The sequence below is a fragment of the Convolutriloba macropyga genome, chromosome 7 (genome assembly GCF_964194025.1).
Source record: "Convolutriloba macropyga chromosome 7, txConMacr16.3, whole genome shotgun sequence".
In the NCBI taxonomy this organism is placed as follows: domain Eukaryota; kingdom Metazoa; phylum Xenacoelomorpha; order Acoela; family Convolutidae; genus Convolutriloba; species Convolutriloba macropyga.
In genome coordinates this window covers 11,272,214-11,296,375 of record NC_134474.1, presented here as the reverse complement: position 1 = coordinate 11,296,375, position 24,162 = coordinate 11,272,214, and the positions used below count along the sequence as shown (strand labels likewise).

The window sequence follows — 24,162 nt, the reverse complement described above, 5'->3', positions numbered from 1 at the left end:
ATGTAATGAAATGTTTTACAACATTTTAATGTAAGCAATTTTAAAAAATATTTGCAGTTTTCTGGATTTTTTGATTTTTATATCATTTGTTCTGTACTAGAGACCTCCTCCAACGTTTGATGATAAGTTTTTGCATAGTTTCTAGATTTAACGGAATGGTAATCAATATTTTAATTACTCCAGCCTTGGCAATTTCTTGATGACAATTAAATTTTTTCCAAATTTTTTGGAAAATTTTTGTTCTAAGTTTATGGATCTTTGAGCCAGTGAAACTATTTAAAGCTTGAATAGAGATACTGGATAGTCTCTTGAGACAATGAAATTGTTTTGAAGGTTTTAATATCTTGAAGTATAGCAAGAGTTTTTTAAGTTTTGCGATTGTTTAAAATATTTTTGAACATTTTTGTCCTTTTAGTGTAACGAGCATTACTCACCAACGAAGCTTCTCAAGTCTTGCAGAGGGGTTACTTGACATAACTCCAGAGACAAAAATAGTTTTGAACATTTTCCATTTTCACTGCAAATTCTGGAAGCTTTTCTCTTAAATTTTGGAAATTTTTAAAATATCAGTTTTTTGTTTGATTTATTTACTAACAAGGCTAGAAAATAAATAGTACATTCGAATCAAGCTCGAGCTAGTCTCAATAAACTGTTGCTAGCTACTGACGATGCTGCCTCTTGTCGGTCGTTTGAGAGCAATACGCCTTACGTTAGTCGGTTATGTTTCAATTTTTGGGAAAATTTTATCGCTTGCCGCAAATTGAATTGTTTTTCTTCTCTGCCTCTCCGGGAAGTCTACACGTGGTGATACACTTGTTCTAATTTAGGGTGTTTGCATTTTTCTTAAGCACTCAAGGGGGCAAAAAATAATTTTGACTTTGGAACGCCTTGCTTTCAAAAGTTAGTGAAATTGTGTGTTCCGCTCTTATCGTTGTTGTCTCATCACTTTGTCGCTTTAATGGCAGGTCTGTTTCGGCTTTTAATGAGCCGATATGCTATCTAACTAATGTTTTAAGGCGATGGCTGTGATTTTGACTCTGCATTTTTAGAAATTTTCTTTGGATTTTTTTTGGACCGTTTTAATTCCTTATAGTGACTTAGTCTCGACAATGACAGTTTTCATCAGCTTTTTAAGTCATACGTTGACTTGTAAGTTTGCAGTTGATGGCTAATGTTTCTACGCGAGAGTTAGCCTTCCGAAACCATAACTAGCTACTGCTGAAGCCAACCGCTCGCCAGTTGTCAAATTGCCATTCGCCCGAATTTATGTTTCAATTAGTTGTCTTGTTGCTCAGAAGCAATGAGAATAGGTTTTTTAGCCTTGTAATGTCACAATTTTCATTTCATTTGGTTTTTCAGTTTGCATTGAACATTTTTTTGCTATAGGTTCGTTTGCATTTCGATTTCTTGTGACTCTGTCAGTTAGTGTAATTGATAAAAAGAACTTTAATTACTTTAAAAAGTTCTTTTATAAATTAAAAAGTGAGATGTGTTACATGATTTTGGGGTATAGTCACTTCTTTTATTACTCTAAGGTAAAAAATTTTGTGAAAAATTGTTTTTGTTCTGAACTTCTTATTTCGTGTTTGTTGGGTCATGTGCTTTGTTGCCTATCAAAGGGTAGTTATGCAGTAATGTTGTAGTTTGTTTTTTATTTCTTTGGAGTGTAATTCAGAACTTTTCCTACTTTTGTTTGTTCATTCGCGTTAATAGTTTTTTTTATGACACGACTTAATTACTCTCAAAATGATACTTCCCCTCTCATATTGGTTTTTTGTATCTTAGTTAGAAGAATGGAGGTCAATTGAGCATATTTTAGTCTAAGTAAAGCTTTTGTGAGAGCATCTTAACAGTATAATAATTTAAATCTTTTTCAGACTGGATATCAATTTAAAAAATTTAAAAAGGCTTTTTCAAGGCTTTTGAAAATGTTTTGTCGGTTTTCAAGTTTTTCCAGCCTAAAGAGCCGCGGTAACTCCTCTGGGGTTTGACAATAGGTTACTGTATAGTTTCTAAATGAATTGGAATGTTTTTCAAGATTTCAACAACACGAATTTAAGAATTTTTAAAAAAAAAATTTGCAAGTTTTTCGACATTTATTGTCATTATAGCGGTTCTTCAGCCTAACAGAAAATCTCCGTTAGGGTTTGATAATAAGTTACTGGAAAATGTTTTTTGGCCATGGATTAGTTTTCAACTTTTATCATAAATTTTAGCAGTTTTTTTATGGAACTTGCAATTTTTTTTTCGTTTTTTGATTTTTTTTCGTCATTTTTTAGGTTCCTTCAGCCTCAGGAGCCACATAACCTCTTCTAGGGTTTGACAATATGTCACTGTGTAGTTGCTAACTGTTATTGAATGTTTTTCAAGATTTTAATATACGCAAATAAGCAATTTTAAAAAAATAGTTGCAAGTTTTATCGTTTTTTCCTGCACCAGGTTCCTCTAACGCTTGATGATATGCTTTCGCATAGTTTCTAGAGTTAATTGGATGGTTATCAATATTTTAATAACTCCAATTTTAGCAATTTTTGGATAAAACTTAATTTTTCAATTTTTTGTGAAATTATATGTTCGAAGTTTAAGTATCTTTGAGCCAGTGAAACTATTTGAAGCTTGAGATAGGGTTATTGGATAGCTTCTAGATGTAATGAAATGTTTTACAACATTTTAATGTAAGCAATTTTAAAAAATATTTGCAGTTTTCTGGATTTTTTGATTTTTATATCATTTGTTCTGTACTAGAGACCTCCTCCAACGTTTGATGATAAGTTTTTGCATAGTTTCTAGATTTAACGGAATGGTAATCAATATTTTAATTACTCCAGCCTTGGCAATTTCTTGATGACAATTAAATTTTTTCCAAATTTTTTGGAAAATTTTTGTTCTAAGTTTATGGATCTTTGAGCCAGTGAAACTATTTAAAGCTTGAATAGAGATACTGGATAGTCTCTTGAGACAATGAAATTGTTTTGAAGGTTTTAATATCTTGAAGTATAGCAAGAGTTTTTTAAGTTTTGCGATTGTTTAAAATATTTTTGAACATTTTTGTCCTTTTAGTGTAACGAGCATTACTCACCAACGAAGCTTCTCAAGTCTTGCAGAGGGGTTACTTGACATAACTCCAGAGACAAAAATAGTTTTGAACATTTTCCATTTTCACTGCAAATTCTGGAAGCTTTTCTCTTAAATTTTGGAAATTTTTAAAATATCAGTTTTTTGTTTGATTTATTTACTAACAAGGCTAGAAAATAAATAGTACATTCGAATCAAGCTCGAGCTAGTCTCAATAAACTGTTGCTAGCTACTGACGATGCTGCCTCTTGTCGGTCGTTTGAGAGCAATACGCCTGACGTTAGTCGGTTATGTTTCAATTTTTGAGAAAATTTTATCACTTGCCGCAAATTGAATTGTTTTTCTTCTCTGCCTCTCCGGGAAGTCTACACGTGGTGATACACTCGTTCTAATTTAGGGTGTTTGCATTTTTCTTAAGCACTCAAGGGGGCAAAAAATAATTTTGACTTTGGAACGCCTTGCTTTCAAAAGTTAGTGAAATTGTGTGTTCCGCTCTTATCGTTGTTGTCTCATCACTTTGTCGCTTTAATGGCAGGTCTGTTTCGGCTTTTAATGAGCCAATATGCTATCTAACTAATGTTTTAAGGCGATGGCTGTGATTTTGACTCTGCATTTATAGAAATTTTCTTTGGATTTTTTTTGGACCGTTTTAATTCCTTATAGTGACTTAGTCTCGACAATGACAGTTTTCATCAGCTTTTTAAGTCATACGTTGACTTGTAAGTTTGCAGTTGATGGCTAATGTTTCTACGCGAGAGTTAGCCTTCCGAAACCATAACTAGCTACTGCTGAAGCCAACCGCTCGCCAGTTGTCAAATTGCCATTCGCCCGAATTTATGTTTCAATTAGTTGTCTTGTTGCTCAGAAGCAATGAGAATAGGTTTTTTAGCCTTGTAATGTCACAATTTTCATTTCATTTGGTTTTTCAGTTTGCATTGAACATTTTTTTGCTATAGGTTCGTTTGCATTTCGATTTCTTGTGACTCTGTCAGTTAGTGTAATTGATAAAAAGAACTTTAATTACTTTAAAAAGTTCTTTTATAAATTAAAAAGTGAGATGTGTTACATGATTTTGGGGTATAGTCACTTCTTTTATTACTCTAAGGTAAAAAATTTTGTGAAAAATTGTTTTTGTTCTGAACTTCTTATTTCGTGTTTGTTGGGTCATGTGCTTTGTTGCCTATCAAAGGGTAGTTATGCAGTAATGTTGTAGTTTATTTTTTATTTCTTTGGAGTGTAATTCAGAACTTTTCCTACTTTGTTTGTTCATTCGCGCTAATAGTTTTTTTTATGACACGACTTAATTACTCTCAAAATGATACTTCCCCTCTCATATTGGTTTTTTGTATCTTAGTTAGAAGAATGGAGGTCAATTGAGCATATTTTAGTCTAAGTAAAGCTTTTGTGAGAGCATCTTTACAGTATAATAATTTAAATCTTTTTCAGACTGGATATCAATTTAAAAAATTGCGTCTTTCCAATTATAGACCAGATGAAATTAAAGCTCCCCATTATGGTATACTTACCACGATGGGAGGGCTATAGGTTATTTGACCACGAAGCTGGGAGGCTATAATGGCAAAAACCTAAAAATTTTTGGATTTATTTAGGTCTCAATTCCTGTCAGGTATTTTGAAACTGCAGGCGTATAAAACCAGCTGTTTTTATTAATAGCCGCACAGCGATAGCTGGGGCTATTATTGGCCTTCTCTTGGTTTTTACAATTCAAAGAATTTAAATTGTATTGGGGCGCTGTCTTTTTTTTAAGATCTGTTCACACATTTTCATGAAATTAATTCTTTTAGCATACATTATACAAGCAAACGTCTATAAGTGGGTCAGGAGTCACGATATCAAACAGAACAGTTTCTCAACTCTGATCAACCTTTTGGAGTCCTCTTTAAGACGCTTCCTCAAATCCTCGGATCCCAAGAATATGTTCTCCAAGTTACTCCACTGTCTCTGGGCATCGAACCACATCTGTATCACAGAATCGGCAGTTGTCAGTTTGTGCAGCCATTCAGTTACTTCTCCTCTGAAGTGATCCACAAATCGAGATTGCATCATGTTCTGTAACTGGACCTGAAACAATCATTCGGGCCTCATAGCTTCCCTAGAACTCCAAAGAAAAACATAAGCGACAGATGTCTGGAAAATAGCCACTATTGATTCCCATAACTCCGATTGGGATTTTAAAAAAGGAAGAGATTGCTTGTTGTTGAAAAAAAAACATTTTTAAAGTTCGAAAGACTCCTGTTTCATAAGAGAGAATACAGGGGCTAGTATCAATACCACAAATCAAACCATACCTGGTTGTCCTCTAGGGTTTCCATTAGTATCGGATCAGTCTTGATGACCTGGACATCCTTTCTGTTCGGAGCTGGTTCAAACACGAAGTCCGAGGTATCCCAGAACTTGTGGTACTCTGCAATTGCTTTGCCCATCTGCTCCTCTTTATCCGCTTTGTCCACTATATTTTTCACTTCATCTTCGAATTTGTGCAAATTCAAGGCCAGCAAGTCTTTAAGTTGAGTTTCGTCTGTCATGATGATCTTCACTCCAGTAGCACCTGAAATCAAACCCAATGAAGTAAAAAATGACTACCTTTAATTTTTTTTACAATTCCCTATAGCAGGCAAATAAGGGATTCAAGTTGCTTCATAGCTGAGAACAGCTGCATAATTCATTACTGTCTCCGTGTGCCAATGTTTATGGTAGGGCAGCAACTCGGTTAGGCGAATAGGTTCTTTTTGTTGTACTTGTTTGAAATATGTTTGTTACAATGTATAACTTTTTTGTTATTCATAAATCTGACTTTGTACTTCCAAACTAAAATCAAATTCAATTTTACGTCATGATCAGAAAAGCCACTATCCAAGACCAAAAACATACAAAAACCCTTACGAAATTCTTCCCACCAGCGCTGTTTCCGCAAAAGAACCACCCAAGTTTGCGTTCTGGCGGAGTAAATGAAAGAATTATATTAGTTTTGTTGGATCAACTGTTGTTTCAGTTGTTGTTAATCAACTGTTTTCTTTTTTACAGAAATTTGTTTTAGAAATTTTCTGTTATGCATCTTTTTCTATTTACACGATGAAAAACTCTGATTCAATGAATATTTGATTCGATATGACCCTGCAGCTTTGTGTAAATGCTTTGGCACTTCAATAACCCGTTTGATAATTTTTTTAAAAGCAGCCCTCAGCCTCTCTAAGGCTATTATTTAGGCGCACTCCTTTTTCTATTAATTTCTGTCAGTCACATTTTTCGTTATACAAAGTCACGATTTTCATCCTTGGTTCTTGACTTACCTCACTCATTGTTGCAACTATATGGATTTTAATTTCTTCCACTCATTGAATTACGCAATAAGTGAATACGGTGCAGGTCAGAAGAGCAAAAACAACAGAATTGGGTTAAAACGATGAACCCCATTAATAAGACTAGACGTATAGGGTCTTAGTGTATTAAGTTATCGATTATACTGCTAACTGGTAATAATATTAAGACTAGTGATGGTTTTGTTTTAAATAAAGTAACGAAATATAGTAATGCGGTCTAAACATGAAGAAACGAGGTGGCCTGATCACGTCCGGTCATTTAGTAATGGTGTATTAGGTATCAGTGTTCAAAATATCAATTCGGAGCTGGCCCTCGAACTGAGCTTAATAGCCCTGGTTTGAGAACCCAATTAATGGTTTTATAATCTACATTGGTGAAAAAATTAGAACCTTATTTTTAATAGCCGCACAGATAGCTAGGGCTGTTATTGGCCTTCTCTTGGTTTTTTTTTCGTCGTCGCGATTTTTGTCACGGCAATATGACGTCACAACCACTGCAAATCTGCTTTTTGTTCATTCGTTGATGCAATTTCAACTGAAGTGGGTGTGTGACTTAGCTCTTTTTGCTCTTAGTTGAGCTCTTAGTTGAGCGGGTTTATTTGTTCATACGCGTGATTTAGTTTTTGGTCACACTTGACTTACCTCACTCTCAAAAATGACTTCCTCTCTTTGAAATCGAGTTTTATATTTCATTCCAAGAGGTAAGGTCAAATGGGTGCGTTTCAATCTAAATGAAGGTTAGTAGAGAGCAGCTAATAGAGGCAGCAAAAATTTATACAGATTTTTAATCCAAAAATATAACATATCAGCTTTCAATTAAAATATGACTTTTTTGGTCTGTCTTTTTTTCTGTTTTTTTTTTGAGACTGCAGATCTACGAAGCTATTGCGGCTATTTTCTGGCAGTCTGCCAGCTATGTTGTTTTTTAATTGCTCTCGATCGAAGTTTGAAGCAATTGTTGTAAACGTATGTCTCTTTTATTCTCTACAAAATTTTCCCTTGAATAGTTTTTTTGCGTTTGTTGTTAAACATTCTTTGACTTCTCAAGTGACTTTTTCACGCTTATCTTTATTTTGGAGTGATCACAATTGCTCAGTTGCTGAGTTAAAAGCAATTATGAGATAGGAAGTTTCAAGGGCCTGATAGCCGAGTGGTTAACGCTTCTGCCGAAAATTCCGGAGGTCGAGTGTGCGAATCCCTTCCTAATCAGAGTTTTGTACCTATAAAGAAAAATTTAGCTTGTCTAAATAAAATATAACTACGCTAAAATACCTAACATAGTTATTTTCTACGGCCTGTCGTTCAAGAGCAATTGTTCCGGCTTGTATGTTAACTTTTCATAATAAAGGATAGTACTTTCATGTACGAAGTTACAGATCATTAAGCCGTGATACTGATATTTTCTTCTATTATCGTTATACATTTTATATAGCCACAAAGCGATAGCTGGGGCTGTTATTGGCCTTCTTTTTTAAAGTTTGTCAATATTTGTTGTCAAGACCATATTTAGTCATGGTCACTTCAAATCTCCTTTTTTTTCATTAATTCATTCATGCAATTTTGACAATTAAGTACATGACGTCATTTTTCCACTCTCAGCGGACCGAGTTTTTTTGACGTGATTAAGTTTTTGGCCACTCGTGACTTGCCTCTCGAAAATGAATCTTTGGCGGAATTGATGTTGAGATGATGTCAAATGAGTGTGTGCCATTCTAATTGAAGGATATTTGAGAGAAGCGTATAGAAGCAGCGATTAGTTATATAGATTCTAATCAAAATTGAACGTCTCAGCAATTAATAATAAGAAAAATTCTTCTTTGGCGTTTTATAATTATCTTTTTCTGCCAGAAATGTTTGGCACTGTTTTGCACTATAGCTCTTCAACGTGTCAATTAATTTGGACAGAAATTAAAGGAGCTTAAGTTTTAAAACAAACCTTTGCTGAATACTGAAAAATTTTGTTTCAGTATTTTCACGCATAGTGTACTCTACCGATAAAATGTCTGCCTTTATCCGTTTTTGTGAGAAAAAAATTAACGGGCATAAAATTGCTGCTGAGGCATATTAGGTTTCTTTTTATATCTGGTGGTCTCAACAGCTTTGACACTACTTGCTTTCAAAAAAATGTTCGACTTTTTTGGTTTTTCCTTGTTCTGGCACTTAGTCTATTATGTACAACATTAAGCCGGAAATGTGGGAAATATTAAGAAAAAAGGGCTGACTAAGAGACACTTTCTGATGAAATTGCTCTGGAGTAGTTCTAGAGCTTGTGCAATTAATAAATTCGAGAAGTCAATATTTGGCGGCTTCAAGGTGTTGTCACTGATGTCCACAAAATCCCCTAAGGGCACGTTTGGGGCGTAATCATGCGCGAGTCTCTTGTATTTATTAGGTACAAAAAGATACTGCAGACAGCGAACAAGTGGGAGTATGATCTGATAGAACCACAGATTGACAAGATTGATGAAGTGTTGAAAGTGGGAGAAGAAACACTCACTTGGAAAAATGAACAGGGTAAACTTATATTAGCAATTTGTAGTTTTCTTTCATTGTAGTCAATGAGCAAGTTTACAATCATGTATTTGTATGTGTTTGCTTGTGTCAATATTCGTGCTGTTAGTGATTTTATAGGTTTATATAAAAGGAATAATGAAAAAAGTCAAAACTGTGTAACTTTTGATCAGATAATTATAGTTAGAAGTGTAGTAAATGGAATGGCCTCAGGACTATTTCAGGAGTTAATTTTTTTAAAAGTCTTTTTTCAACAAATAAAAGAAGATTATGTCTGGCGCACCAACCACACAAAGTATTGTAGTATAAATTATGAAATACATGTTATAAACTTCAAAAATTTCCTTCAAAAGAAAGTATAACTAACGTAGTGCTTAGGCGAAAAAGTTTTGTTTCAAGACAAGAAGGAGAAAAATCGAGGCATTTGCTTTCCAGTAACGCTGTAATTGTTGGTGTTTAGAAGTGTGGCCTTATATTGAGAAGATTAGAGATCTGGTAAAGGACTTGGAGTCCAGACATCAGAAGGCCAAGGACAACCTTTCACAAATTGAGACACTTGGCGATAGCTGGAAGGTATTCTCAAATGGAGATCAAGATCTTTCTGTGCTTGCATGAACTTTCTATATTCTTTTGTAAAGCAGTTGCATGTATTTTCGTATTAATACTCGATCGTGTGTTTGCTCCCCACCCTACAAATTTAATTGGGGGCTAGGAAGTTTATACCAGACTTATTATAGCTGCGAAGCTGTAAGCTGAGCGTAGCTATATTGCGGTGCTCTTGGTTTTTTTTTGTTTCGTCGTCTGACGCTTCATTTTCGTTTTACATTTGTTCTAGAACATTCTGTCTCGTCACTGCTTAAATGGCTTTTTCGCGCTTGATTTCACGCTTTCTGCGTGACCTAAATTGCGGTTATTCAGAAACAGAATCTGTTCCTAAAACAAATTTGATTGTAAGAAAACACATTGTATGGTCTGACAGCCGAGTGGTTAAGGCGACTGGCTGTTAATCCGGAGATCGCCGGTTCGAGACGCGACAGCGAAAATTTTTTTGCACCCAAAAACAACCTCCTTTGAAATAAACTTGTAAGTTTTATAGGTGGCGACGATAACTATTATCAACTCACTTCTGTATCTTTTTCCATCTGTATTTTACGGCACGCAAGTCTATTTCGCAGCTATTCCGGCAATCTGCCGGCTATGTTTTTTTGTTAAGCCAATATTAGTCGGTCGATATTTTTGCGGAAAGGTACAAAAGTGACATCATAAGCAAGCCCTTGAGAAATTGAATCGATTCTTAAAGATGGCTAAAATTCCCGGCAAAAACTTGTGCTGTGCACAAAATAGACCTACATGCTGTTGCATTTTTCATATTATGACAACCTTCTGGGGCATTATATCAAAGTTGAAAATTTTAAATGCATTTTTATCAAAGTTAAATACGGATTCTTCAAAAAATTAGTTTTTTTTTTAAATAAAGATAGCTCAAAAATGTCAATTTTTACTACATCGTTATCTCTTCGGTGACATAGAAGAATGGGAGAGTTAGACACTTTAATTAAACTGTTGAATACCTGAGGAAATTTAAGCTCAAACATAAGGCTCAAAAGTTGCGCAAAAAGAATTGTTTGGGCTTTATTTTCCTCAAATATTTTTCTCAAGTTTAATCGCAGTTTAATAAAACGTTCATCAATCAAAGATTGATTAATGTCAAAGTTTAAATTTTTGAATATAGTTTTTTCATTTTAAATACGGGTTTTACAAGAAATGAGTTAGTTTTTTCAATTAAAAGTTACACAAGAATGCTATTTTACTACATCGTTATCTTTTCGGAAACATGGAAAAATGTAATTTTTGGAAAACGCATCAATCTTTGATTGAGGAACTTGAAGGTCCAACCATTTCGAAAGTGCGCAATTCCTCAATCAATCATTAATGAATGTTTAAATTTAATATTTTGAATATTTTTAGCGTAGTTAAATACGGATTTCACGACAAAAGAGTTAGTGTTTTAAAATGCAGTTTGCTGAAAAGTGTTTTTTTTACTGCTTGGATATTTCTTCGGGTCTGAAAACTCTATGAATCTTTGGTTGAGGAAAATTATTTAAACTGTTGAAGAAAATTGAGGTCCAAGCATTTTGAAATTGAGTAAACAATTGTTTGGGCTTTACTTTTCCTCATTCTGCAGTTTAATTAATATTCCTCAATCAAAGATTGATTAATGTCAAAATTTAATATTTTGAATATATGTTCATTATTAAATACGGTTTTTACAATAAGTGATTTAGTTTTTAATTGCGCTCAAACGAAGTTTGCAGCAATTATTATAGCTGCGAAGCTGTAAGCTGAGCGAAGCTATATTGCGGTGCTCTTGGTTTTTTTTTGTTTCGTCGTCTGACGCTCTTTTTTCGTTTTACATTTGTTCACACAGCAAAGCTGAAAAAGTCATATATTCTGAATGACTTCTTCCTCTCACTAACGGCGTTTGCGCGCTCGACGTCATTTCTCACTCGCTTTAGCAAAAATTTTTAGGTTATTTGCGTGATTAGATTTTGATCATACGTGACTTACCTCACTCAATAAAATGACTTTTGCACTTTAAAACTTAAGTTTAATTTGAATTTGTTTAAGGTCAAAGGAACTCCTATGTGCAGGCAGTATAGGTCCCTAATAAGAGGCTTCTGCGGAATGAATTTTAACAAGCTTTATTTATTTATCGCTGAATGTTTTTTAGCCTAGTTTTTTCAGCGGCGTCGATTTTTTTTTTCAAATTAGATCTGTATCTGTTTCTATCTCTATTATATGGCACGCAGGTCGATTCTTTCGCAGCTATTCCGGCAATCTGCCGGCTATGTTATTAGTCCTGTTGGTCTTTTTCTATGCGATTTTGCGCTTGACCTTTTTTGTCTGACCCATTTGATGTTTCGTACTCAAAAACGGGGTAAGCAGGTAGCGCCCAGCGGGCATTAAGTTCTCTTAGAGCCTTTCAGCGCATTAGTCTCAAAGTATGCGATTCACGGAAACTGTTTTGGAGACTTAAACTTATGGTGTGAAGGGTGGTTTTTGAGGACGCTAGTCGATTATGTTTGTTTTAATAGCCGCGAAGCGATAGCGGCTGCTATTGGGGACATCGTGTCTTTTTATTTCCACGTTTTCATCAAAGATTTTTCTGACCCTTGACTTTTTCATTTTAAGTGACTTCTGCTTTGCAGTTTTAATTTGTGTGCGTGACGTCATTTGTTCTGCTTTTAGGTCAATTGCGTGACCTACCTCACTCAAAATTTGGACTTCTGAACTCACTTAACGAACTTCAAATTTTATGAACATTTACTGGTTAAAAGTCAATAGGGTGCATCTAAGTAGTGCAAAAGGTATGTGCCCTATTTCTTGAGTATTAGAGTCTTGAGTTTTTGATTTCGAATCTTATTTTTTTTAGTTGTCTCATTTCCATAGAAGGCCACAAGCGTCTATCGCGGCTATTGTCCCATAATCTACCGGCTATGTTTAATAAAGGTTGCACGAAGATGTTTTTTTTACTACATCGTTATCTCTTTGGGGACATAGAAGAATGTGATCTTCGAAAAACTCATCAAGCTTTGATTGAGGAACTTTATTTAAATTACTGAGGAAAATTAAAACCCAAACATTTTGAAGTTCGTCGCTCTCCTTTTGCGTCTTCAGGTTTCTTGATATCGAATAATGTTTATTGGCCAATTTTAATAGCTCTCGGCATTCCCTGTAGCTTCTTAGATGTTTCGTGAATTTTTGAAGGCAGTAATGATTAAGAATTTTAGAAAAATAACCAGAAGAAAAACATGCTTTTTGTCATTTTCGAGCATAGTGTACACTACGGATAAAGTGTCTGCTTTCCGCACAAAATTTTTAAAGGCGGAGATGTTATATTTTGATTAAGAATCCGTACAACTTAATTCTGCTTCTATTAATTGATCTCAAATAACCTTCAATTCAAATGACGCACATTCATTTGGCCATATCACTTTGCATTATAGTAAAGAACAGTCAATGTCAGAGTGAGGAAGTCAATTCTGAGAGTGAGGTCAGTCATGTGTGACCACAAAACTTAATCACACGAATGAACAGAAAAAATTGTCTGCTTTTTCTGTTCATTCGTTCAAAGTGTCTGCTTTTTCTGTTCATTCGTGTGATTAAGTTTTGTGGTCACACATGACTGACCTCACTCTCAGAATTGACTTCCTCACTCTGACATTGACTGTTCTTTACTATAATGCAAAGTGATATGGCCAAATGAATGTGCGTCATTTGAATTGAAGGTTATTTGAGATCAATTAATAGAAGCAGAATTAAGTTGTACGGATTCTTAATCAAAATATAACATCTCCGCCTTTAAAATTTTTTTTTGCCTATTTCTTTTACTGTCTTTTTGAGACTTCAGCTTTTAAAGCATGCTTGTTGGCTCTTAAAGCATATTTGAATTTGATGATTGATGATTTCATTTCATATCTTTTGGTCTTATCTTTATCATTCCCCATATTTAATATACTTTCCTTTTTCTGTCTCTGAGTCGTCTATCATAACAATTCTCGTTGGTTCTCTCAATAGGCATAATTGATTTTTCAAGGTATCACTTCATATTTGTTTGGTTTATTGTCAGTAGGAAGTCTGTTTTGCTCTCAAATTAACATTAATTGATTAATAGCCGCCCTCATCTTCTCAGCCGGCTATTATAGTGCTCCTATTTTTTTTCTTCGAACTTTTTTTCGCTTTACCCATTTTGCCGCTTTTTCGACATTTTGCGTGAAATCTTTTTGACTTCTCTAGGCTAGTTTCACTCTTCTGTGATTCTGCTCAAAGTCCTTTTAAGCAGCAGCTGCTCAGCAAAGCGATTCAAAATGAAGAGAGTCAGTATAAAAAAATCAAAGTCAGAAATAGAAACGGGATAAACCCATAAAGCCCAATTTTAGATGCCCGGTACTTGAACTTTGTTCTCATAGGTTTTAGTTACTATCTATAATGCTTATTGGTATTGATATTAGACCCTGTAGCGTCTCACTGAGAGACAGGAGTATGTTCAATTACGAAATGACATCAAAATAAATCGCACTTAATAATGTTTTTATACAAAAATCAATTTTTGTTGTTTTCTTTTCTTTCAATCCTAATAGAGTTATGGGAATCAACGGCGGCTATTTTCCGGCAATATGCCGGGTATGTTTCTATTTGATTCATTTTTTTCATTTTAATGGTTTCACAGCTTGTTCAACATTTTGCGTGAAATCTTTTTGACTTCTCAAGGCTAGTTTCACTCTCTCATTCTGCTATAAGTGTTTTTAGACAGCAGTTGCTCAGCAAAGCAATTCAAAAAGAACAGAGTCAGTATCGAAAAACGAAATCAGAAGTAGAAATGGGATCAACCCATAAAGCCCGATTTTAGATGCCCCGTTACCATCTGTAATACTTATTGGTATTGATACTAGCCCCTGTGTGGTCTCACTACGAAACAGGAGTATATTCAGCTTCTAAATGACATCAAAGTAGTTCGCAATTTAAAATTGTTTGTCACTAGTTTTTTTCTCTTCTTTCAATCCCAATCTTGGTTATAGGAATCAACGGCGGCTATTTTCCGGCAATCTGCCGGGTATGTTTTTGCCTTGCCCGTGTTGGTTACGTGAGTCGGGAGTTTACCTTGGGGATATTAATTAATTTGGAGTATTTTGAAACCATGCATCTAGTTTTTGTGCCGAAAATTGTGCTTTGTGAGGAACTGGTTATGCGTTCATCAGATTGCATCCGATGTGGCATTTTGATTTGCTCTTAGGTCCCTCTGTTCGATCGCAAAGACGGGAAGAGTGAGAACCTGCTTGATCTGGACAACAGAGCAGACAGAGTACAGAAGAGATACGAACAGATCAAGGCCAATGGAGTGACTATCTTGGAACTCATTGAAGTAAGTTCATTTGGAAGAGAGCTGCTCAGTCTCAAGTTCAACATGAATTCAGATGGACGGTGAATGCAATTTTTTGATCATACCCCCCCCCCCCAGCTTAGTGGGCAGAGCCTATTGCCCCCCCCCCCGTGTAATTACCCAAAATATATAATAACAAGGGCTACTTAATAACTGGTGCGTGCAGCGGGGCTATAATGGCTTAGGCCCAAAAAATTAACAATAGTTGGTCATAAGCTACCTCTGTACAGTTGTAAAATGTATATGAAATTGTGTATCCAGGACAGTCGTAAGCAGTTGAGAGCTGAGGAAGATCAAGGGGAATGGCTGAGTTACTTGGAGATGGTAGACAACAAAGTTGCAATCAAATTCAAGGCAGCGGTCGAGGAGACATATCACTTCCTCATACACAACACTGGTCAGTATAATTAAGTCCATTTCGTAGTTATTTCACGTTCCTCCTTTTTTCTCGGCTAACACTCTGGCTGGGAGTTGATTGTCCCTAGACCAAGTAAAATTTATGCCGATGGATGGAGTAATAGTTTGTAATGGGGGTGCAGCACAAATGTACAAAACGTTTCGCACATCTTCGGCAACTTTTGATTTCTGAAATCCTGGTTAATCTTTCATTCCTCATTTGCAAATAATTTTAAATATTAAAAGGAAGCTAAAGTTACATTATTTGAACTGCATTCCAGTTTTAAATCAGGGAAAATTGTTCAAGTTCTCCTCACAAGCTTCATCTCCGTCTCTATGCCGCCTGAATATTTTTTAGAATCATGTCCTATTTGACTCACGGTCCATGGGTGTGAGACAAACACATCTCAGATTAAAAATTAGTGCGAGTTATTTAGACAGTGTGCAAATAATCTTCATTCAGTAACTGAAAGTGATTTTTCAGACCCGGACGCCCTCATAAGTCCTCTTTTTGAGGTCAAACTCTTCATTGGATCATCTAAGACTAAAAGACACTTGGAAGCAGATCCCTTACGACGCCCAGGAGTAATGTATTTTGAACCTTCTCTGGAAGTCCTTAATGTTGATGAGAAGGCGTTACAGGGAACCTTTGCACGTCTCTTCCACGGCTTGATTGAAGACGTACTGAACATGGCGATGTTGCTGAATAGGATCTCAAAGAATGCAGAATCCGTTGACTACAGAGAGACAATGATGGACTTCCTAGAGACGGAGCAATTGAGAATGGATTTAATAGAACGTCTTCCCAGTAAGTACAGAATAACCTAATTGACATCAAGCAAATCCCGTATCGCTTATCATTTAACGTCGTAGAAACTGCTTAAAATGTAATTAAAGCCGCATGAAAGTTTTGATGAAACCTTAAGTAAGGATGTCCGACAGATTTTGTTGGTTTGCTTACGAATCAACTCGACAAAGCTAATCACAATTTACCTATGATTCAGCATTTTATTTTTGAAGTATGTCTACATTAGTGGACAACATAAGAGGTTCATGGAAGGCATGGCACACTGGTCACCAAGATTACCAAAGCTAAATAGTGGTCATCGTCAAATGAATTCAAGCCAAGTTTTTAACATGCGAATTCCGAATGCAAGTATGGGATCAAAGCTGTGAACTCAAAAATGTGGAAAAATTTTGTATATTCTGGTTAAAATGTTGACAAAAATTGCGATTAAAATGTTGTCTTTTCCTTTGCAGGCGGAGTTGACGATGCGAAGCGTTACAGAGACGAGTTGATGGACAAGTACTCGTTCCTGTGGATGCAAGACATGGAGGAGGTGATGAATCAGTTCCTCACTTATGGAAAAGTGTTCACAGAGGAGGAGTTGCTCATGCAGCAGGAGGACAACTCAACTAGTGAGACTGTAGAGAGTCTCAAGGAGAGGGAACCCACTTTGGATGACTTCAGGGAAAGGGTGGGTAGTTTGAACATTTATCAGAAGAACAATTGAGAATGAAGTCGAGTCTGCTTCATTAAATACTAATGTAAATTTTTACAACTTTTTTTCGCACACTGTATTAATTTAAAATGGTTATTGTACCGCATGATACTAAATAAATGAAACATTCGCCTGCTACTACTGTTAGTAACAAAGAAATCAGTAATTGTAGCGAAAAAAATCAATGAATCAGTATTTAATAGCCGCCCTCATCTTCTCAGCCGGCTATTATAGCGGTCCTATTTGTTTACAATTCAAAGAATTTGAATTGTATTGGGGCGCTGTCTTTTTTTTAAGATCTGTTCACACATTTTCATGATTTTTGAAGTCAAATTAGAGTAGTGATTTTGGTCACGCCGAAACAGGAAGTGGAGCGAAAAAGCGACGTTTTGCGGCGTGAATTTTTTCGCTCTAATTTTAAAGTAGAGTGAGAAAACGGCGATTGAAGAAAAGTTCGCTTTCTCGCTAGTGGTTTTTTGTTCATATGCGGCAATTTCACTTTTTTTTTTACTGTTTTTTTGGTTTTTTGGATCCGGATTTTTTTCTAAATAATTTTTCCAATCCTTTCATAGTTCATTCGAGGTCTAGTTTTTTGTTTAGTCAATGAAAATTCTTTGAATTGTACGTCAGGACTTGTCCTGCTATGTTTTTTTTTACTTCGTCGAACTTTTTTTTCGCTTTACCCATTTTGCCGCTTTTTCGACATTTTGCGTGAAATCTTTTTGACTTCTCTAGGCTAGTTTCACTCTTCTGTCATTCTGCTCAAAGTCCTTTTAAACAACAGCTGCTCAGCAAAGCAGTTCAAAATGAAGAGAGTCAGTATAAAAAAATCGAAAGTCAGAAATAGAAACGGGATTAACCCATAAAGCCCATTTTTAGATGCCCTGTACTTGAACTTTGTTCTCATAAGTTTTAGTCACTATCTATAATGCTTATTGGTATTGATACTAGACCTTGTAGCCTCTCACTGAGAGACAGGGGTATGTTGAATTACTAAATGACATCAAAATAAATCGCACTTAAAAATGTTTTTATACAAAAATCAATTTTTGTTGATATTTTCTTTTCTTTCAATCCCAATAGAGTTATGGGAATCAACGGCGGCTATTTTCCGGCTATTTTCTGCCGGGTATGTTTATTAATTGCTCACAAAGTTAGGGGGCGAGAGTAACTCGCCCAACGTCAGTAGGCTTTGTTCGAGTGCTGTGGAGCTTAGATGAAAGAGATTCTGTTGGAATCTTTCAGCATGTTTTACGTCGATTGTTTTCAGATTGACTTCTACAATGCGCAGTTCCAGACTCTGCAAGATGTGGACAGTTCAGTGGTGTTTGAGAATTGGCTGCGAGTTGATGTGAAACCATTCCGCCACAGTGCTCTCCAGGCTGCTAAAAAATGGGCCTCAATGTTCAAAAACCACCTGCTTAGACATGTACAAACAAGGTGTGAGGGAAAGGAAAATAATATATCTCGAGGAACGGAAATCGTTTTCTTTTCCCAAATAGAAATTTTTTGATCAAACTTTTGGTCACCATTTGTCAAAGTTTTCTGCGTCTTTCAGACAAATTTGGCAGCAATTAGTTAAACTTTTATTATAGCTGCGAAGCTGTAAGCTGAGCGTAGCTATATTGCGGTGCTCTTGGTTTTTTACAATTCAAAGAATTTGAATTGTATTGGGGCGCGGTCTTTTTTTTAAGATCTGTTCACACATTTTCATGATTTTTGAAGTCAAATTGGAGTAGTGATTTTGGTCACGCCGAAACAGGAAGTGGAGCGAAAAAGCGAGTGGTTTTGCGGCGTGAAATTTTTTCTCTCTAAATTTGAAGAAGAGTGAGAAAACGGTGTTTGAACAAAAATTCGCTTTCTCGCTAGTGGTTTTTTGTTCACATGCGGCAATTTCACGTTGGTTTTTACAGTTTTTTCGATTTTTCGGATCTGATTTTTTTCTAAATGGTTTTCACAATCCATTTATAGTCCGTTCTTGGTCTAGTTTTCTGTTTAGTCAATGAAAATTCTTTGAATTGTACGCCAGGACTTGTCCTGCTATGTTTTTTTGTTTCGTCGTCTGACGCTCTTTTTTCGTTTTACGTTTGTTCACACAGCAAAGCTGAAAAAGTCAAATTTTCTGAATGACTTCTTCTTCTTCCTCTCACTAACGGCATTTGCGAGCGTGACGTCATTTCTCAATCTCTTTAGCGAAAGTTTTTAGGTTATTTGCGTGATTAGATTTTGATCATACGTGACTTACCTCACTCAATAAAATGACTTTTGCACTTTAAAACTTAAGTTTAAGTTGAATTTGTTCAAGGTCAAAGGAACTCATATGTGCAGTAAAGGGCCCTAATAAGAGGCTTCTGTGGAATGATTTTTAACAAGCTTTTTTAATTTATCGCTGAATGTTTTTTAGCCTAGTTTTTTGAGCGGCGTCGATTTTTTTTTCAATTTAGATCTTTATCTGTTTCTATCTCTATTATATGGCACGCAGGTCTATTGTTTCGCAGCTATTCCGGCAATCTGTCGGCTATGTTAATCAACATTAACATGCAAAACTGTCTCAAATCATTTTTGCACAATTTAGCATCAAAAGCAGCAATTAAAATATGTTAAAATTTACCTTTTCTGTTTATCTTGACTAATGAGCTGACACAAATTCAATTAACAAAAATCCAAATTTTCTCCGTCCGTCTCCGTCGACTATTAATTCATAAAACTTAAGTTCATTTGATGAGAACTTTAAAGGCAGCAATGTGTTCAAAATTGCAGAGCGTATTAAAGCATGTCGATATTATCTAGTGTGACAGAAACGACTCCTGAAATTAGTTGCGTTGGAAATAAGTACCAGAGTTTATTTTCAGTCTGGAAGAGCTTGCCTCCATGATAGAGGAAGCAGACAAAGGTCTGGTAGAGCCAATTACAGATTACAACGCGTTAGTGACTTGCATGTCCCACCTGACGAAGATCAGAGAGAAACAGGCTAAGACTGATACCATGTTCGGACCACTTGCAGAGACAGTCGAGATGCTTAAGTCCTACAAGGTGGAGATCAGTGATGATATATACGACCAGTTGGAGGTATGTAATCGGAACTGTTTACTTTTTTACCGGGAGATCATGGCCCTCGATACCTGTACATCCCTAAAATGTAGGTTGTGATTGATACTACCGTCTCTGATGATGCTATACAAACCATTTACACCCACTAGTTTGTCCAAGCATCATAATGAGACCGACAGAAATAGGTTTCATGGAATCTTCCCATGTGCCACTAGTGGTCGATACTGCTAATGACTGAAAAACGAAAGTTAAACGTCGAAAGAAAGCTTGAAGGCAAGGATCTATTCTCTTTCCCCACAGTCTTTTTTACGCCCCCACACTTACAAATTTGTGTCATGTAACGCGTTACAATGTATAAAATAGAAGGTTCGCGGGGGGGGGGGGCTAAAAGTAATTTGGCCAAGCTTAAGCTCAAGATTGGGTGGTTTAGGGTGAGGGCGAGGGAGGGGGAAGAGAAGAGGTCTAAAGGCCGTTAGGATGCTATCTTGTGATTTCTTGTCTAATCTCTCATCGCTGATCAATCAGCGTGTCGCTGATTCGTTGATGTAGCTATGTAAGAATTATGTTATAGATCGTCCCATTTTGACATCTACAAAACCTAGACATAACTACTGACAGTTTGATACTAAATGAATTATATAAAACTTTCAGCTGGGAAACGCAAAGCTGATTTAGCCAATCGATTGCGTTTCACTAGACAATGTGTCTTTTATGTTCAGAGTTAACTTGAATTGTAAATTTGTTTAGCATCTGCCTGACAAGTGGGATGCTACTAAGAAGATAGCTCTGACAAAGAAACAGGAAGTGGGACCTCTGCAGGCAGAGGAAGTTACTAAAGTGAGGAAGTCAGTGGCCAAGTTTGACAAAGAGCAGGAGGCCATGTTGAAAGAGTGGAGGAAGGTCGAGGCATTCCAGTACACAGCCACGGATCCATACAAGAACATTGATGAGGTAATCCGATAACACTATTTGAACTTTCTCGGAAGTCTTACAAGGAGCTACTATTATGCCATACAAATCATAATGTATTGGGTGGTATGATCTTTTTATGGAACATAGGAAACTATAAATGACGCGTCCATTATCCAACATCCTAATTCCGATAGCCGACAGCTAGCTGACGAAATCAAACGTGATCCACTCGGACGTATCGAACTCCATGCCTTGTATATAACCTTGTATGGTTACCAGGAACTATGTATGATTTTGTATAAATTGAAAGAAAAAAACACTGATGCGTCTTGTGGTATGACTTTTCCTCAAGAACGGGATAAATAAGGGAAGCTCGGAGGGCATTAAGTTCTCTTAGAGCCCTAAACCGTACTACCGTACTATACTCTGAGACTGTGATTCACCAAAACTGTTCTGATGAGACAATTTCATGTTGTGAAGGGCGGTTCTTAATATTGAAAGATATGAGGGGTTAAATGAATGGAGGTGAAATAAAAAACCTTCAGCTTCACATTAAAAAAAGTCTTTTCACCCCGATTCATTCAAACCCGCATATCTTAACCCCATATCTGTTCACACCACAAATCAACATTAGTCATTGCAAGCATGTTTTCTCATAATTAAACGGACCATTTATTCCCATGTTTGGTTGTGATTGTTTCATATCGAGTCCCACGGGAAAGTGATGTTGAGGCTTGGACAAATTATTATTAATGGCCGCCTCAGCGTCTCAGCTGGCTATTATAGCGCTCCTATTTTTTTTTACAATTCAAAGAATTTGAATGTATTGGGGCGCAGTCTTTTTACGACTCGAAGAGGAGTATTGGAGAAGTACTTTTTTAAATCAATTTTATTAGAGTAATTTTCAAGCGCAAAATGAAACACGGGAGTAATTTTGTTTCTGAACAAAATGAAGAGTGGGCGAAAAGAGAGTGGATTTTTGTTCATATCGCTGTTTTCTAGAGAGCAAGAAATTGAAGTGTGAACAAAAATCTATAGGCGAGGGAAATTTTTTGTTCACGTGCGGAATTTTAAAGCTGTTTTCTCAATTTCTTTTGGTTAAGAGGTTTGGTTTTGATTTTGTTTAATAGCCGCACAGTGATAGCTGGGGCTATTATTGGCCTTCTCTTGGTTTTTTATTTCGTCGTCGCGATTTTTGTTATGACCATATGACGTCACAACCACCTCAAATCTGCTTTTTGTTCATTCGTTCATGCAATTTCAACTGAAGTTCCTGTGTGACGTCATTTTTCGCTCTTAATGGAGCGAGTTTTATTGTTCATTCGCGTGATTAAATTTTCGGTCACACTTGACTTACCTCACTCTCAAAAATGACTTCCTCACTTTGAAATTGACTTTTATTTACTTTAATTCAAAGACATAAGGTCAAATGGGTGTGTGTCACTCTAAATGAAGGATATTTGAGTGCAGCTAATAGAGGCAGCAAAAATTTATACTGACTTTTAATCAAAATATAACATATCAGCCTTCAATGAAAAGACGAAATTTTTTGGTCTGTCTTTTTTACTGTTTTTTAGGACTGCAGATCTACGAAGCAATTGCGGCTATTTTTTGGCAATCTGCCAGCTATTTTTTAATTTTAGGCTAGTTAGTAGTGGTTTGAAAGTTTCTGGAAATTCATATGAATTTTATGCCAATTCGGAGGCTTTTCATACATTTTGCTGATTCTGACGATTGGTTTTTTTACTGCCTCAAATAGGTATTGAAGAGACCCCTAATACTTGAGAAATTTTTAGATTAGAATTGGTGGTTTCAGTTTTGTGGATATGAAGCATTTTTTGTTGAGAAATATGACAAAAATGGCTAATATTGAAACTATTTTTTTTATTTTTTGTAGTTAGTTTTTTGTTTTGTTTTTAGACAAGTTTCCTAGCCTATTATGATTTGCCTTTGTTTTTATATCATCTGGATACCCTATTGGTTGAAAGGAATTTTTTTGGATTGATGTGCTTTGGTAATATTAAAGAATTTTTTAATGTTTTCCAGTTTTCATTCCAACTTGTTGTAAAAGCCTTTTTATTAATTGGCTTCAAGTATTAAAAAAAATTTTGCTTAAGTGGTTTTGGTAGGTACTGGTTGTTTTGATGAATTAATATTGACAGAGATAATTTTTTCGGGATCTGAATTAATGAAAAAGTTTGATCAGATTTTTTGTCAGATTTGTTTGTCTTGTTTTTATTTTTGATTTATGGTTTTGTTTCAAGATAATCATAAACTAGTTGAGGCACGTTTTGTCTGATGAGTAGTTGGATGGCGTCTGAGTAGTTTGAGTCGTTTGCCGAATTTTTTCCGGCTATGTTCATTTAAGATCTGTTCACACATTTTCATGATTTTGTAAGTCAAATTGGAGTAGTGATTTTGGTTACGCCGAAACAGGAAGTTGAGCGAAAAAGAGAGTGGTTTCGCGGCGTTAATGCTTATACGGTAAGTAGAAAGAGAAGTATATGATAAGTAGAATGATTATACGGTGTTTGAACAAAAGTTGGCTATCTTGCTAGTGGTTTTTTGTTCGCATTCGGCAATTTCACGTTGATTTATACTGTTTTTTCGGTTTTTTGGATTGGATTTTTTCTGAATAGTTTTTCCAATGCTCTCATAGTTAATTTTATGCCTTGTCTGAACCAAATTTCCATTTTTGTTAGATGTTTTTTTGTTCACATTCGTTATTTTGACATTTATTTTATTCTAGGTCGTGTTTTTAGTCAATGAAAATTCTTCGATTTGTATGTCAGGACTTGTTTTGCTATGTTTTTTACTTCGTCGAGTATTTTTCGCTTTACCTTAGTTCACAAGTTGATCTTGCTAGTTAAATAAACTAAAGCAGAAAGTACCTAAATTTATGTTGAGCTTCATCTGAAAGTGAATAAATTTTTGCTGATAACACTTTTCTGGAAGTTCGGTATAGTTATATCCCTAAATTGAATCTAGGCAGATATTTTTTGGATCGCTGGGCATCAGTTGCTCTTATTTTTTAAAATGGTGAACTAAATTGAGCAAAGTGCTAAAGTTGTTGAAAAATATGCACGATCGAGGTACTAAGATAGATTCAATTCTAAATTACTGTTACTGAGCTAGTTATTATGTGCCCTCTATGGTTGTCTTGTTAGGTTAGATTGATAATAGCTTGAATTTATTTCTTTTTTCATGCTTCGTTTTCTAAGCATTGCATTATTAGTTTTGTTGAGGCTTTTGTTTCAAGGATAACGTAAAAATATACATTGAAATGCCTTCTTCGCCATTTGGTTCGGTTTTAGCCTTTTTCAATCCACTTTTTGCTCTTAAAGAAAAAAAAAATAATTTTGCAGGATTTTGCTTGAATATTGGAAGGAAAAACTAATCTTGCAAGATTTTTGCAAGGAATTTGAAGAGATAC

The 24,162-nt window shown here is 35.6% G+C and overlaps 2 protein-coding genes across 5 annotated transcripts in view; one reads left to right on the top strand and one right to left on the bottom strand.

The window, feature by feature from the left end:
• Positions 1-24,162, top strand: part of LOC142342601 (dynein beta chain, ciliary-like) — a 300,993-nt gene that overhangs the window by 85,814 nt on the left and 191,017 nt on the right. For all 4 annotated transcript variants that reach the window (XM_075393992.1, XM_075393990.1, XM_075393991.1 and 1 more), the window contains 9 exons: positions 8,809-8,930; positions 9,388-9,500; positions 14,722-14,850; positions 15,130-15,265; positions 15,749-16,072; positions 16,525-16,742; positions 18,037-18,206; positions 19,619-19,835; positions 20,565-20,768. In XM_075393992.1, coding sequence (XP_075250107.1) covers positions 8,809-8,930; positions 9,388-9,500; positions 14,722-14,850; positions 15,130-15,265; positions 15,749-16,072; positions 16,525-16,742; positions 18,037-18,206; positions 19,619-19,835; positions 20,565-20,768 — 1,633 coding nt within the window. The remainder of the gene's footprint in view (positions 1-8,808; positions 8,931-9,387; positions 9,501-14,721; positions 14,851-15,129; positions 15,266-15,748; positions 16,073-16,524; positions 16,743-18,036; positions 18,207-19,618; positions 19,836-20,564; positions 20,769-24,162) is intronic.
• On the bottom strand, positions 4,921-6,395 carry LOC142342339 (dynein axonemal heavy chain 17-like). Its single transcript, XM_075393639.1, has 4 exons — positions 6,387-6,395; positions 5,898-5,904; positions 5,385-5,644; positions 4,921-5,157 (listed from the first exon to the last, which is right to left on the bottom strand). Exons 1-4 carry the CDS (start codon positions 6,393-6,395, stop codon positions 4,921-4,923), a joined length of 513 nt encoding a protein of 170 aa, XP_075249754.1.